The following is a 15,911-nucleotide window of genomic DNA, read 5'->3' as shown; positions in this document are numbered from 1 at the left end:
ACATTTTTTTCTTATTTTGACCCCGCCTACATCTTCCGAACTGGAGGAACCCAATAGCATGTGAATAATAGCTGTTTTTATTGTTGATCTAATGAATTTGAAATTATTTTTTTCGATGTGTGGTTTGTGTTGCCTAATTAGCAGGAGATCAAACTAATAAAATATACTTGAGTGGTTAATGGTGAAAATAGCATAAAAATTACAAGTTATAGTTTACCAATGTAGCATTAGCCAAAAAAAATATATGCTAAAGACGTAAACTCGCAGAATCCAAGAAAATAGACACATTTTCGAAAAGTATTGCAGATCCTGACTTAAGTAATTATCGGAATCACTCTGTGGCCTGGAAACGTTCTTGCAAGCAGTAAGAGACGTTAGATTGTTATTCGTCTCTAAACAAAAATAAATGTTGTGGTATTGTCCGAAACGTGGTAAAACATACCTCAGTAAAAGTATCACAAAGAGTTGCTCATGTGGAGAAGATGTTGTGGAAACCGTGGATGAAGTTACTGACTTGATACTTCTCATAGTGGCATTTGAAGAAAAATCCAGCAGATGATACTGGTTGCAATATGGAACAGTGAATAGGGGAAAGAGTTTATTGTTTAATGGCTGCATAGGTGCTCCCCCAATATGGTTCCTCTGTTTCTACTCATGAAATATACTACATTTGGAAAGGCAGGAGTAGGTAGTTCATTCATCTGCATTGATGCTCTGCAGTGTTTTCACTGTCACACTAACATGCTTCCATTTCAAGATGTTCAGTTCTCTACTTTTTGTCACATCTAAATAGCACTGGGCGTGACATTTATTGAACAGCTTTTAAAACATTTTGGTAAGTGATTGATGTTTCCAATTTTGTTTCTACAAAAGTAGTTTAAATCCTTACTTTAACCGAAGCATATTCTAATAAGTATGGAAAACTTAAAAAGTCATGGACACTGGTTAGTCACTTTTCTGTTTTATCATTCTCTTTGTGTGGTAAGGTTTTTGCAGAGATGGTTGAGGACCATGGACCGTTTGTAATCCGCTCCACTCAGGCCTTCATGGATATACGGGACCTGGGCCGCCGCTTTGCCATTATGTTTGGACCAGATCAGTTACGGAACCGTGAACCAGTCGTCATGCTTCACAAGTAAGGCACAGTGCAACCATAATATCCTAATAGGTACTCCATGCAAGTCTCATGGAAGATCACTGGGGGCCGAGACAAGAGTGAGGGAGCATATTAGAAGTCATCCAGCCTGTGCTGTTCGATTTAAATTTGTCCTGGACATCCCATTGGCTTCCTTTAAGTCTCTAAATACACACATGCTTTGCTATTCAGGTGTTAACTGAGAAAGGCATGGTGCACGCTACAGAAGAGCGGTCTTCCTCTTTGATATTTTCAGACAAATTTGTCCCTAATGTGTGCGCCGGACCAAGCTCCAACTTGGATGAAGAGAAATATTAACTTACTCCTAGGATCAATCAACTCCACTTCCTTCTCGACATCATATGGGACTTTATTCTTCATCAAGTGGATATGCTGCATGCACCCCAGCACAAAAATGAGTTTAAGTGTAGGAGATCTTTGGTATATTTGAACACAGCCCTACAGTATTTAAGATAGTGGTACTACATAACCCTGCTGTTACACTGTCAGATGCCTTTCAAATCACCACCTTATATGCTGTAAAAAAAATTAAGTGTATTGAAAATTGAATTCTGTGAGAATAATGTATTGCAAAACACATTTGTTGCAGAGACAGCTTTCCCTAAAAAAAACTCAAAGATGTTGATTAGAGTTAGTGCGAGGGTAATGGTACCGCTTATAGTAAAAGCTTTGAGTAAGGATATGGTTATGATAAGGGTTTCCTCCATGTTAGTGTAAATGTGCTACAGTTGTTTCTTGTAACAAAGGAGAGGAGGAAAATATGGCAATTGTGCAATAAAGACGATACTTACAAGTGAGAATTGCGCAGTACTAAATTATAAATTGATCCTGCACACTAAAATATTATATCTTTGTACAAAGTGATTGCCTTGCGGTGAGTGGTACTGCATGGATGTTTGACGTTTTATTAATGTGCATTTCTCCATACACACCATAAGCTGCTTGAGCATGGGTAATGGATGAATGAACACAGTTCAAACTGCAGACCTATATGTGCGTCACCGACTGCAAAGTTATGGCTTTGTGCCAACTTGCAGTGTTGGCTTGATTGTGTGTACATTTTTTATTACAACTATCTGCATAAAATACAAACAAAATCTACAACCAGAAACATGCTACTTACCAAAGAGAAACTCATGAGTTTAGTGGAATGGACCTATTTCTTTAAACATTATTCTGTACATATATAAAGTAAGGTTTATGTTCATCACTATGTACATTCTGAATCATGTTCAAGTTTCCTAGGCACCTGCATCAATGCTTTTTTTGTTGTTGCATTTTTCTACTTCTACTTACTTTTGCCCCATTGTGAATTTAGGAGTAAAAGTAGCACGATGAAAGGTAAAAAAAAAAAAAAATGGATGAGCAAGTAATGCCTTAGCAACTTAAGAATTTTAAGTCATAATTACTAGTCCCGGCAGGTTACACTTCACCGTCTTGAATGGACCATGCATCATCCGCAATATTGGAATTCTGATGTGTTTCATGCGTAGCACAGTCCTCTCTAAAACAAACCGTAAAGAAAATTAGGAAACTGTCTTGCTTGTGTCTGAACATCCTCTACATATGACCATCTTTCCTTTTATTCAGGGAGGGCATTAAGTTTGCTTTCAAGGACCCTCCTCCTTCTGGTGCAGACAACGTCCCACAGAACCTGGCCTTTCTGGACATCCTTTGTGAATTTTCCTTCAAACTGCTGAAGCAAGACAAGAAGGTCCTGTAAGTAACAAAGGGACTAAAACAGGGGGTATTAGGGCACTATATGATGAAAATTGAGGGGATAGAAAGTAAAAAAATTAGGTGACTAGAGGCTTATGAGGGTATGGGCCGTTGGAGTAAGAGAGTGAAGTGTAACTTAAAACAGTGGTAAATAGAGAAAAGTTTAAAAGCTTCAGATCCAAGTATTTTAGAGTCATAATATTGGGAGCAGGTTGCAGGCTGCTACTCTTGATGGATGGCTCTTATTCTGACATGCTTAATCCAAAAGCAGGCGAGGCTAATGCACAGGGAGTGAAAAATATACTTTATGCTCATTTGTCTTCAGGGTAGACAGTGCTTCAGATCTGTTAGGCAAATATTACCGGTCATTGTAGGACCCAGTGCAGCACATTATTGAATAGCTCCCCTGTGACTGGGGATTTATTACAGGGTGGGGTTGTGAAACCAGTGTGATTTTCAGTCAGATAGTCTGTGCATCAGCAAGCAAATACTGTCATACTGCGACTCTGCAAAGGTCCTCTTGTCTTTGTTTTATAAGCTTGATGCATAACTAAAAATTGTGATTTGCTGTTGCACACTCGTTTCTCTTTGTACCACATACTGATGACATGCTTTTCAAGAAGAACTCTGTTAGAGTAGAGAGGAAAATTAAGGATTCGCCTGGTTCCCCATTACATAGGTACCTACAATAGATTTTAGATTCAGTATGCTTAAACCTTTTCTGGCTTCATCAGCACTAGTAATTTGGACCAAATGAGAATTCTCTTTCAAGAAACAGATTTAAAAAAAGAGGATCCCAGCTAGAGTATTTTCTCAGCGTCATGAGGTTCGCCTGGTGTCATCTTAAGTAGGCTCTTAATATTACAAAATGGGGTTCACATAATTATTGTGATGCTCATGATGGTGTCCACTGGCTTATGAAGCTCTTTGCGCATTGCTAATATTGTATGTTTATGTAATATATGTATATATCTAAGTGACATTTATACTTCCTCGTTTGGGAATGATTGTGTGAAAAGTGCTTCATCAAGCACTTCCACTAACACAGTGCCTAAAACGAAACATGGAGTTATCCAGTATTGGGGTATCTTTCATAGATTCACATGCTTTGAATCATCCCCGCCGACGAGGTGCGAGTCTCGTGGTACAACAAAACATATACATATTAGTCAGAATAACATTATACCACAGGCTACAGTGTAAGGAAAAGTCACTACAATAGCATATCTCAGTCTTTTTGTACCGCACCTCGTGTGTTAGGGAGTCTCCCTGAGCTCTGCTCAGTTTTTTTCCTTTGGTCTGTATTTCCGAGAGAAGAATATGTCTGATTCTAAGAAGAGCTTATTTTTGGCCTGTTCTTCCTGTGAGAAGAAAAAGACTTCACTTTGAGGACCCTCATAAAGAGTGTATTTATTGCCTCTACCCAGCACACAAAGTCAAAGACTGCAGGATCTGCAGAACCTTTCCTGCAAAGACTTTGAAGGATCGTGAAGGGCACCTGCTGGTTTGGCAGGAGAAATTGAAATCATCTGAAGGGGTTTCTGAAGGTGAAGGAAGTCAAGTGTCCACCCCCATCTCCAAGAAAAGAGATAGATCTGGAGATCCTCCTGAGAAAATGAGTAAGACCTTAAAAAAGTCATCTTTTCTGAAGCAGGTCAGTCCTCCTCTCAAAAAGAGAAACAAAGTCTCTTCTGAGGAGAAATCTAGAGATAAGGTGAATGTTTCTCAGAAAACTACCTCAAAATCTCTTCAGGACCCCCAGTCGACAGCTAGAACATCGTTGTCTACGAGGAAATCACCTCAAAAGGTGAGTGGATCTTCAGCGCTGAAGAACATTACACCGTCGACTAAGTCTTCGTCGACGGCGCCGTCGACGAGAGTCCCTACGCCGTCGATAATTCACATCTCGTCGTCGAGGATCCCGGCGACGAAGATTCCACCGTCCTCGACTAGCATCCCGGCGACGTCTAGCCCACCGTCGACGACGATACCATCGACGACGATGCCGTTGTTGACCTCACCGTCGACGATCATTATTCCCTCGTTGGCAAGTCTACCGTCAACGACGACTTCAACCATGACGTCGACGACCACATCGTCGGCGATGTCTTTTCCGTCGACGACAACCATGATCACAACGTCGACGATGCCAACTGTTGCAGCGATTTCAGCGGAATATGAGTCACCTTCAACATATATTTCTGCTACTTTGAGGCGTAAAAACCCCTTGCCTTTGCAGTTTACGCCTATTCTGAGTTCTAAATTGTCATCTAACAGGCAATTTTATCATGATGTGTCCCACATTTACCTTGTTGCTGATACTTTTGGTAACCCCCACGAAAGGAGTAGGATCCTCTGCGCCTTGCTCCGCAAAAGGGCGTTTTACGATACTGTAAAGAACCCAACGATCTTGCAGTATCTGTGGTATTTTTTATATCTTGTAGAGCGTCATCTATATGTTTTCCAAACAGGAGGTCGCCATCAAAAGGCAAATCAAGGATCTTAGTTTGGATTTCAGGGCAAACATTTGTGGATTTAAGCCAGCCCTGACGTCTTAACGTAGCTGCTCCGGCGAGTTTAAGAAAACCAAGAGACGCTATATCCATAGAAATATCTATGATTTCAGAAGCCGATCTTTCTCCTTCCATAAGGATCTTCCTTTCCTCTTTTTGTCCTCAGGCAAATATTCCATATATGGCGACATATCTGACCACAATTGTCGGTCATATCTACTCAAAATGGCCAAACAGTTTGTAGCACGGACCGTAGCGCCTGCCATGGTTGTAAAACGCTTTCCTATGGTATCCAGGCGCCTCCCATCCCTGTCAGGGGGAGCTGTTAGAGGAGTGGAAGGATTCCGAGATTTTCTCTGCACTACCTGGGAAATCACAGAGTCTGCTTTAGGTTGACCTGTAAGGCAGACAGGAGCATCATCCGGCGCCTTGTACTTCTTGTCAATCAGAGGCAGAATTGCAGGAATAGAGAATGGAGTTTTCATGATCTTTACTCCCTCTTCCCATATGTGATCAATTATGGGAATAGAACGTGTGGTCTTTCTGTTTAGGTCTTCAAAATCATACAAAAAACACTCAGTCTTTTGCACTGGCATAGTTAGATGAAATCTTGTAAATGCCCTCTCCATAATGGCATGAAACCCTCCTATTTCCTCAGGAGGAGAGTCTGCAGCCGGTGGAATCGGTGAAGCTGGATCTGGGATCAGATATTCGTCCCTTTCATCCACGGTAGTGGGCGAATTAGTTATCTCTCCCTCCTCTGCTACCGTGTTATTGTCATTGTCTTGCAACAGCTGTGAAGATATTGTCACCTGGGGCTCAGACACTGGTGTTGCAGGTGAAACAGTTTGCATCTCTACTGGAGCAGAAACTTGCTGCAGAGGAGGAGGTGGAGGCGGTGGAAAACGACTATTATAGTCCTTGAGCATTGCCGGAAGGTCCTGTAGCAAAGCTGCTGGCATTTGAACCATTGGTTCTTGCTGAAAAACATCTTGATGTTCTCTCAACGACTCACATGGTTCATAGTACTCTTCCTCTTCATCCTCCACTTGATACTTTATCCTGAGCTGTGAAGGGTCACGTGCCTGCCCATAAGGATCATCATCATCTTCAGATTCCTCTAAATAATGGCTGGGAGGCAAAGGTGAACCAGGGTCGTTATGGATACAATTATCAACAGCAACAACAAACCTACAGAAATCCTCCGGCAGCTTCCTACAGGCAAAAAGGCAAGAGGCGTCAATCTCAGGGCAGAGATTCTGCCAGAAGGCAGTGACAATCCTGTTGCTTGCGCCTGTGCCAAATTCGCCACTACAGTTCAAAATTTCAAAAAGTTCACAGTATTTCGACAATTGGAAGAAAATAACCAAGGACAAATGGTTATTAGATATTATAAAATTTGGACACGCCCTGGAGTTCACCAAATTTCCCCCTCCTAATCCACCTATAAAGAAAAATCCACCACATCTTGGTCTTCTCAGGAAAGAGGTGAAAGCTATGCTTACAAAAGTGGCAATAGAGAGTTCCTCAATCTCAAATAGGAAAGGCATTCTATTCTCGCTTTTTCCTGATAAAGAAAAAGTCAGGAGATCGAAGGCCAATCTTAGACTTGCGAATGCTGAACAAGTACCTTCAGAAGAAATCCTTTCGCATGGTAACACTCCAGGAGATTCTTCAGCTTCTAGATCATGCGGATTTCATGACAACCCTGGAACTCCAGGATGCATACCTTCATATCCCAATTCATCCCAAGCATCGAAGATTTCTGAGATTCACTGTGGCAGGTGCACACTTCCAATTCAGAGTACTTCCCTTTGGCCTACTTTCGGCTCCACGAGTCTTTACCAAATTCTTAGCTCCAGTAGCACCGCATCTCAGGCTGCAAGATGTTCAACTATTCCCATACCTGGGCGACTGGCTGATCAAGGCTCCATCCTTTCGCAAGGCTACTCTTGCAACAACAAAATGCCTGCAAGTGTTTCACTCGCTGGGTTTTTCTCTAAATGCCCAAAAGTCAAGCCTTTTTCCGTCTCAAGTAGTACAATTTCTGGGAGCAAAACTGGACACTCTTCAAGACAAGGCATTCGTGTCCGCAGACAGGATATCTCCCCTTCTATCTCTGGCATCGGAACTTCTCCAAAGAAAGTCTGCTTCAGTGAGAACGATCAAATCTTTCCTGGGGATTTTATTGTCAGCAATCCTGCTAGTGCCTCAAGCGAGGTTAAAAATGAGGCCACTTCAAGAGGAGCTGGACAGCCAGTGGCTCCAAATCTCCGGTTCGTTCGACATAGTGCAAGTGACTCCAGTTATGAAAGAAAAGCTTTCTTGGTGGAGGAGTTCCAAGAATGTCTCCGTAGGGCTCACTTTTCAACCTACAATTCAGGATTATATCACTACAGATGCTTCCCTAGAAGGTTGGGGGCCCACCTTCAGGACCTCAGCATAAGAGGAAAGTGGTCTTCAGCAATGGCGAAAATGCACATCAATTTTCTGGAGCGTCGGGCAATTTCACTAGCCCTGCAATCTTTTCTTCCCCAACTGCAAGGATCTACAGTTCTCATCAGGACCGACAACACCACTTGTATGAATTATCTAAACAAGCAGGGTGGTACGAGGTCTCACATTCTGTCCCAAGAGGCTCAGAACATCTGAAAGTGGCTCCTCTTGCACAAAATAACAATCAAGATGGAGCATCTACCAGGAGCACAGAACACCTGAGCAGATACTCTCAGCAGAACAACAAAGTATTGCCACGAATGGGAACTGGATCAATCAGTGTTGGACAACATATTTCAGAAGTGGGGCAAACAGAATCTGGATCTCTTTGCCACCAAGAGCATCCGGAAGTGCCTTTACTTGGCAAGCTGGGAACCGGAGAAGGGTTCCTGGGGGAACGCATTCATGATGAGGTGGACGGGAATCTTTGCGTACGCATTCCCTTCCTTTCCCTTAATCCCGAGACTTTTGCACAAAATGAAGAAGGAACCATGTTGCATGATTCTGATTGCACCGAAATGGCCGCGTCAACACTGGTTCACGGAACCTCTCCTTGTCTCCAAGTACAAGCCAGTCCGCCTCCTGATACAGCTGAATCTGCTATCAATGAGCGAAGGGCAGATTCTTCACCCTTGCCCAGCTCAACTGCAACTCCATGCTTGGTTCCTGGACTCACAGATTTCCAGGAAGTAGAACTTCCTCAGGAATGCAGGGACATTCTAGACAAAGCAAGAGCCCCTTCTACTTTGCGGATATATGCCCTAAAATGGAAAAGATTCTGTCACTGGTGCTCTAATAATAATCTACATCCATTGGAATGTTCTCCTGATAAGGTGCTACCTTATTTGTTGTCACTCTCAGTCTGGTCTAAAATTTGCTTTGGTTAAATTGCGTTTAGCCTCTATTTCTACATACAGAAGGTCTTCAGGGATGGCGTCACTTTGTTCTAATCGTCTCATTAAACAGTTCCTGAAGGGACTTTTCAGAACTTTCCCTCCTATTAAAGCTCCTCCTCCAGAATGGAGACTAAATGTAGTTCTACAGCAGCTCATGAAACATCCGTTTGAACCCATTCATAAGGCTGATATTAAATATCTCTCATGGAAGACAGCTTTACTGTTTTCACTCACCTCTTCCCGAAGAGTCAGTGAGTTACATGCGTTCACTATACGACAACCATATTTGAAATTCTCTAATGATTACGTCCTTTTGCGAACTAATCCCACATTCATACCTAAAGTTCCAACTTAATTTCATCTCAATGAGCCTGTAGTGGTGCGGACATTCTTCCCCAATCCGTCGTCTGCGGCGGAGAAGTCGTTGCATTCTTTGGATGTCAAAAGATGCCTACAGTTCTACATATCTCGAACTGTGTCCTGCAGAAAATCTGATCAGTTATTTCTCTTGTATGGTGGCACCAAAAAAGGATCAGCTATCTCAAAGGCTACCATCTCAAAGTGGATTGCGTCTGCTGTTCAATTCTGCCATTGCAAAGCAGGCCATCCATTGTCAAGCAAGCCAAAAGCTCATTCTACCAGAGCAGTGTCCTCTTCTACGGCATTGTTTGCTGGTGTGTCCTTGGACAAGATTTGCAGAGCCGCAACCTGGAAAAGTGTACATGCTTTCACTCTGCATTGTTGCTTGGATCTGGCAACAGAAGCTGAATCAGCAGTTGGACAAGCAGCACTACGAAACCTTTTTAGATCAGGTAAGCCCGATGGCAAGAATATGTTGTAACTAATGTTGTAAAAGTTCTCTATTTGACATGACCATTATTGTGTTTGAGTATGACTTGCTCTTTCTCACAATATAGAAATGTTTGTGAATGCTGCATTGGTTTGACATGGCATCTCTTGAACTTCATATGATACCCACCATCCACTATGCATATAAGTGTTATTTACTGCTAGCTATTCTGATTCTAAGCATGTGAATCTTTGAAAGATACCCCTATACTGGATAAGAAAACGAGTTACCTGTAACTTCAGTTATCCAGTATTGTTATCTTTCATAGATTCACATGCGACCCACCCTCCTCCCCGGAGAGGCTTACCTTGTCATAATGGTATACTACTATCACTAGTGCTACGAAAATCTGAGGGTTTGCCTCTCTGTGGGGATGGTTCTAGAGGGTGCTGCTACCTGATTGGCTGGTTTCCAAGTTTGGTTATTTTTACAAAAAGACTGAGATAGGCTATTGTAGTGGCTTTTCCTTACACTGTAGCCTATGGTATAATGTTATTATGACTATTATGTATATGTTTTATTGTACCGCGAGACTCCCACCTCGTCGGCGGGGATGATTCAAAGCATGTGAATCTATGAAAGATACCAATACTGGGTAACTGAAGTTACAGGTAAGTAACTTATTTTCTTCCCAGGAATGGCCTTGCATCCTAAAGCACCTGCAGCCACCACATCCCAGAAAGCAATTGGAGTTTCCTAAAGAAAACATTCAAGGAAAGGCGTATATTATGTATAAAAACTGCACTTAAATCTAGCTCTACTGACCTCCTTACGAAAGTGCCAAAAGCTACAGTAGGAAATCACCTCCCCCTTCTCAAAGGAGAAATAGTATAACACTCAAGAGATCTTAGATAAATCAGGGATTTTATTTCCGTTTTTTTTATCTGATCGAGACCTCTAGCTGCAGATTCCTTACCTTAGAATAATCCCCAGGTGTCAGACTGGATCCAGAAACTTGGTGAGCAGTACCCCTACACTCGGGTAGGTGGCATCGTTAGACTCTGTCTGGCACCATCTGCACTGGAAGTGACGTGTGTGGTGCCTATATAGGTGTTAGCCCAGCCCGTTGACTTAAGTTATTTTCATTTTGTGCCAGGCAGCTCAGATCAGGAGAGAGCTACCTCCAGTCTTTTTTTGACTCGCCTTTTTTCGACCTTTTGCGTAAGATTTTTTTCAAGACTTTGTCTCCTAGTTTGAGGATGTTCACTAGAAAGGCAGGTTTTAAACCGTGCGGCTCTGTCATTGTCAGATGTCAATGACTAACCCGCGCATGGTTTGCCTTTGGTGTGTGAAGCGCGATCATAACACCAAGACGTGTGAGGATTGCCGCACCATGCACCCTAAGGTGCTGAGGAAGCAGTTCCTCAAGCTCCTTGCTACCTGATGCCAACCTGCTTCATGACGTTCCCGACCTCAGTTGAGAGGAAGGTCCGAAGATCTTTTGTTGAGTCATACCCGGCGATTGTCATCCAACTCGAAGTCATTGGGTAAATCCCACAAAAAGAAGAATTTGAAGAGGTCTTTGACTTCGCTATGCAATTCACTGGACGTGTCGCAGGGCCTTTGGCACTCGAGGCCAAGATCTGTGCCCATCTCCGCGCCTTCATGAGTTTCCGGGAGCTGGAGCAACCCCCGCCCAGCTCTTTTGAGGCCCTGCACCTCATCTTTGGGCAGCCCGACCCTTCTAGAGCTGGCTCAGGAGGGTCCTCCATTTGTTTTACTCCTGGGGTCTTGCCCTCTGCACCAGTCGGGCCCCAGGGATTCAGTGACCAATCTGAAGTGGTACTGATCGAGCAACCTCAAACCTCAATCTTCCCCGGCATCCGCTCCAGTGCCGATGCCCCCGGCACCCAGTGGTGCCAACACCCCTGTCATCATTCCTGACTTTGACACAGCACCAGACGTGCACCAACCGACCTGGGGCAGAATCTCCATATCGGAGCCAGTTCCTTATTCCTATGACCGGCTTTGTTTGGATGAGGATTGTTCTGCGGACCTTTATGGATACCAGACATTAGAAGATCCTTGAGAATACCTGGTATAGGATCTCGCAGATGCCAGTGGCCTGGACAACTCCCCAGACACTGACCTGATCTCTCCCTCTACCTGAGGCTGAGATCCTGGAACTTATGCTGTTCTCAGTGGTAGTCGAGACAAACGTCTTGATGGTAGTGCTTTAGATGGGAGCAGCCCTCACCAAACCATACTTCCCATTTAATGAAACCCTTACTGACATTCTACTGTGCGCCTGGTCCAAACCCTGAACAGAGGCTACTGTGCATATGATGATTGCCTGCCTCCGTTGCTCTGCTCCTGGGGAATCCAGTTTCTTCATTCAGCATCCCACCCTGGAAAGCTTGGTGGTCCAGGCCTCCACCTTTAAAATCAAATCTGGCGCATTCCCTACCACTCCACCAGATAGGGAATCGAAAAGGCTTGATACCTTTGGGAAGAGGACGTTCTCTTCTGCCAGCCTGGCACTGCAGTCGGTGAACACCACATGCCTCTTGGCTCGATACTCCCATCAAATCTGCAACTTGGTTGCGCAAGTGCTGCCTTTGATCTCTGAGGAGGCCCGAGTCACACTCTCCCAAAGGAATTGCTGATAGGAGAGTTGCAGGCAAGTGAACCATAAGATGTGGGCTGGATACAACAGACTCTCTGGGCAGAGCGATTTCATTTGTCCTTAGGTGCCATGCCTGTTTGAGAACCACTGGCTTTTCGGAGGATGTCCGGACCTCGCTCATGTAAATGCCCTTTGATGCTTCTCGTCTGTTAGGAGAGATGTACTCTGTGCTGGAGTGCTTAAGGACAGCAGGGCTACGGACAGGTTCTGGTGCTTTTCCATGGCCCCTCGCCATCCCCAGTCCAACTTCTGCCCCTTTCATGGCCACAGAAGGGGCATTCTTATTTATTTTTTTATTTATTTTAATTGCTTGTATCGCGCCAGAATCGACCCATGGGGTATCTCCGCGCTTTGCTCGCCTTAAATACAGAAATGCGGTGCCTCTGTAGGATACCACAGGGTGAGTTATACTTCCTGAAACAAGTGCGTTTTTAGGGCACAGATAGTTGGTATTGTGTCTTAGGTCGGTTGGAAGTTTATTCCACAGGGTCGGTCCCACAAATGATAAGGCACGACCACCTTGCCTGACCTTTTTGATGGTTGGAGTTTCCAGTAAACACTGGTTGCTGGAGCGTAGAAGACGTTCAGGTTTATATATCTGAAATTTTTGGGCCAAGTATCTGGGGCCTTGTCCATAAAGACATTTGTGCACTGAACAGCAGATTTTAAATTTAACGCGTTGCCGTATGGGCAGCCAGTGAAGGACAGCATTCAACTGTGTCTTTACTTTTCCAGCAACCAGGGCCAGCAAGATTCAAAATCTGTTTGTGGCTACGACGCAGTTCCCACAGACCAAGTGGGACAGGTAGCCAGAAGTCAGACCAGTCCACCCTTCCAACCCCACCCCACCTTCTGGAGCCGCAGTCTCCAAACCCTTTTAGTTTGCCCTCTGACCATCATGGGCATCCAGTGGGGGGCAAGATACACAATCGCCTGCCCCACTGGTGGTCAATAATATCTGACCGTTGGGTTTTCCAGCTTATCCAAAGGGACTGCACCCTCCCCTTTGTGACCACTCTTCCACCCATGCTGCCACACGACAGGCTGACGAAAGACCACCTCTCCTTACTCCATTAGGAAGTGTTGGCTCTCTTATTCTAAACCTGCTCCCTCTCAAATACTTCATAAAAAAGGAGACATTCTAGTTGCTTCCGCATGCTCTGTCTGCCCCGGTCCCTGGAAACTGAATAGTAGCGTTGGAATTGCAGGATACAGATTTCCACATTCCCGTTCTGCCTACGCACAGATGTTACCTGCGATTCACTGTGGACCACAAGCACTTTTAGTCTGTTGTGCTGCTCTTCAGCCTCACCAGTGCCCCTCAGGTGTTTACCAAGGTAATGGTTGTGGTTGCAGCACACTTACGGAGATCAGGGGTTCCAATCCGCCCCTAGCTCGACCATTGACTGTTGAAGGCGGGCTCCTTCGAAGAATTTGTCTTCCACCTCCAGACTACACCGACCCTCCTGCATTCCCTGGGGTGCACTATCAGCATGCCCAAGTTTCACCTGACTCCCTCTCGGATGTTCCCCTTCATCGGAGCTGTTCTGTACACAGTGCAGTTTCGGGCCTATCCACCCGAGCAGCGAGTCAAGGATATTCAGGCTATGATAAAGATGTTTCAGCCTATATCGTGGGTTTCAATGAGAAGCACCCTGAAGTTGTTAGACCTAATGGCCTCCTGCATCCTAATTGGAAAATATGCCTGTTGGCATATGCAGCTTTTAGCTCATCAGGGAGACCTGAAGGTTAAGTGGGCACTGCATCAGGGAAATCTTTCCAACATGGTCCAGATTTCAGAGGAAACTGCAAAATATCTGCAGTGGTGGGTGACGAACCACGATTGGGTCAGTGGCAGACCCCTCTCCCTTCCCCAACCAGTCCTGGTGCTGTAATCTGGGTGAGGTGGAGATCAGAGGACATCGATCTTTTGGAGCTTCAGGTGATCCATTTGGCATTGAAAGACTGACTTTCTTCAGTGAGGGGAAGCCTGATACAGGTGTTCACAGATAACACCACTGCCATGTGGTATTGCAGCAAACAGTGCAGGGTGGGGATGTGGCCCCTTTGTGAAGAGGCTTTACGCCTCTAGACATTGCTGGAACATCCACACATATCCCTAGTGGTTCAATACCTGGCGGGCTCTCTGAACACTAGAGCAGACAAACCCAGTCTTTGATGCCTAGCGGAATGGTAAATCCATTCAGAGGTGGTGCAAGGTCTCTTCCAAGAGTGTGGAGATCCTTGGTTAGATCGGTTTGCCTTTGCAGAAAAGGTTCAATGTCCGCATTTTTGCTCGCTGGAGTTTCCAAGGCAACACTCGCTTAGAGACGCTCTTCATCTTGAATGGAGTTCCGGTCTCCTGTACTCCTTCTGCCAATACCACTCCAGCCCAGAGTTCTCAAGAAGATCAGGAACGAGCGGACTAAAGTCATTCTTCTGGCCCCGGATTGAGCACAGAGAGTATGGTTTCCCGGGGTGGTGAGCATGAGCATTGGGTCTTCGATCATGCTGTCTCTTCAGGAGGATATTTTGTTGCAGCAGCAGGGCAGGGATCTGCACCTGAACCTTAAAACCCTTTGCCTTCATGCATGGAGATTGAACGGCAACATTTAGCAGCTTTTGACCTTCCGCCCTAAGTCTGCAATGTTAACTAGCGAGCAGGCGTCCCTCCACCAAGACGGTATACTCCTGCTGTTGGAGCAAGTTCAAGGTGTGGTGTATAGATGAACATATTGACCCCTTTCCCACGTTCGTCTGTTCATTCTTTTCTTGGCCAAGCCGGCTGTCTTTTGGGCACATTGAAAGGGTATCTTTCTGCCATTTCTGCGGTTTCCAGATCAGCCTTCCCTTTTCAAATCCCCTATTGTACATAGGTTCCTGAACGATTTCCAGCATATGTTTCCATCAGTGCCTTTCATTATGCCCCAGTGTAACCTCAACTTGGTTCTCACATTTTTAATGTTTTTCCCTTTGAGATGCTCCACAACTGCCCACTCAGGCTTCTGACCTTCAAAAGGCCGTCCTAGTGGCGATAACATTTGCCTGGATGGTCATTGAGTTACAGGCACTTTCTTCAAATCCTGCATACCTTACCATCTGATAGAGACATCTAGCTACAGATTTCCTTGCTTAGGAATCTTCCCCAGGCACGAGACTGGATCTGGAATTTTTTTCCCACAGCACGTCTGCACGCCAGCAGTGGACATCGCATGACTCTGCATCGACTTCGTCCACCGGAAGTGATGTTGACGGAGTCCATATAACTCCCTTGCAGAGGCGCTGAGGTCAGTTCCTTCTTTTCTGCACTTGTAACGCAGTTAAGGGGCCGTTTTTCAGGTCCATCTGGATATCTTTTTTTTTTTTTTTTTTGATCAAGTTTCTTGGTATTTTAGAGAACAAATCACAAAATACAATGGCAGCATAATCAGACATGGTATATAGATAAATTACATTGGTAAGAAGGACGACAGAGACTTGTACGACACTCTTGGAATGGATAAAACACTTGCATGTAAACATTCTTATACAAGATGCACTCACGCCCCTCAGGGCATTAAATTTAACCATTTGCCCCATATCTTGCCAAAAAGCTCGGGGCAACCCCGGGCCTCAAAGAGGGGTTTCTCCTGAGTTCCACACCAATCCACCCCAT

At 44.6% G+C, this 15,911-nt stretch overlaps 1 protein-coding gene across 2 annotated transcripts in view; it reads left to right on the top strand.

Annotated features, from left to right (window-relative positions):
• The window catches only part of STAG3 (STAG3 cohesin complex component), a 1,426,160-nt gene that overhangs the window by 1,217,850 nt on the left and 192,399 nt on the right, over nt 1–15,911 (top strand). For both annotated transcript variants that reach the window (XM_078669437.1, XM_078669436.1), the window contains exons 27-28: nt 987–1,135; nt 2,747–2,875. In XM_078669437.1, the coding sequence (XP_078525563.1) occupies nt 987–1,135; nt 2,747–2,875 (278 nt within the window). The remainder of the gene's footprint in view (nt 1–986; nt 1,136–2,746; nt 2,876–15,911) is intronic.

The sequence above is a fragment of the Lissotriton helveticus genome, chromosome 12 (assembly GCF_964261635.1).
Source record: "Lissotriton helveticus chromosome 12, aLisHel1.1, whole genome shotgun sequence".
Lineage (NCBI taxonomy): Eukaryota > Metazoa > Chordata > Amphibia > Caudata > Salamandridae > Lissotriton > Lissotriton helveticus.
Note: the sequence above shows the minus strand (reverse complement) of the source record. Positions and strands in the feature narration are given on the sequence as shown.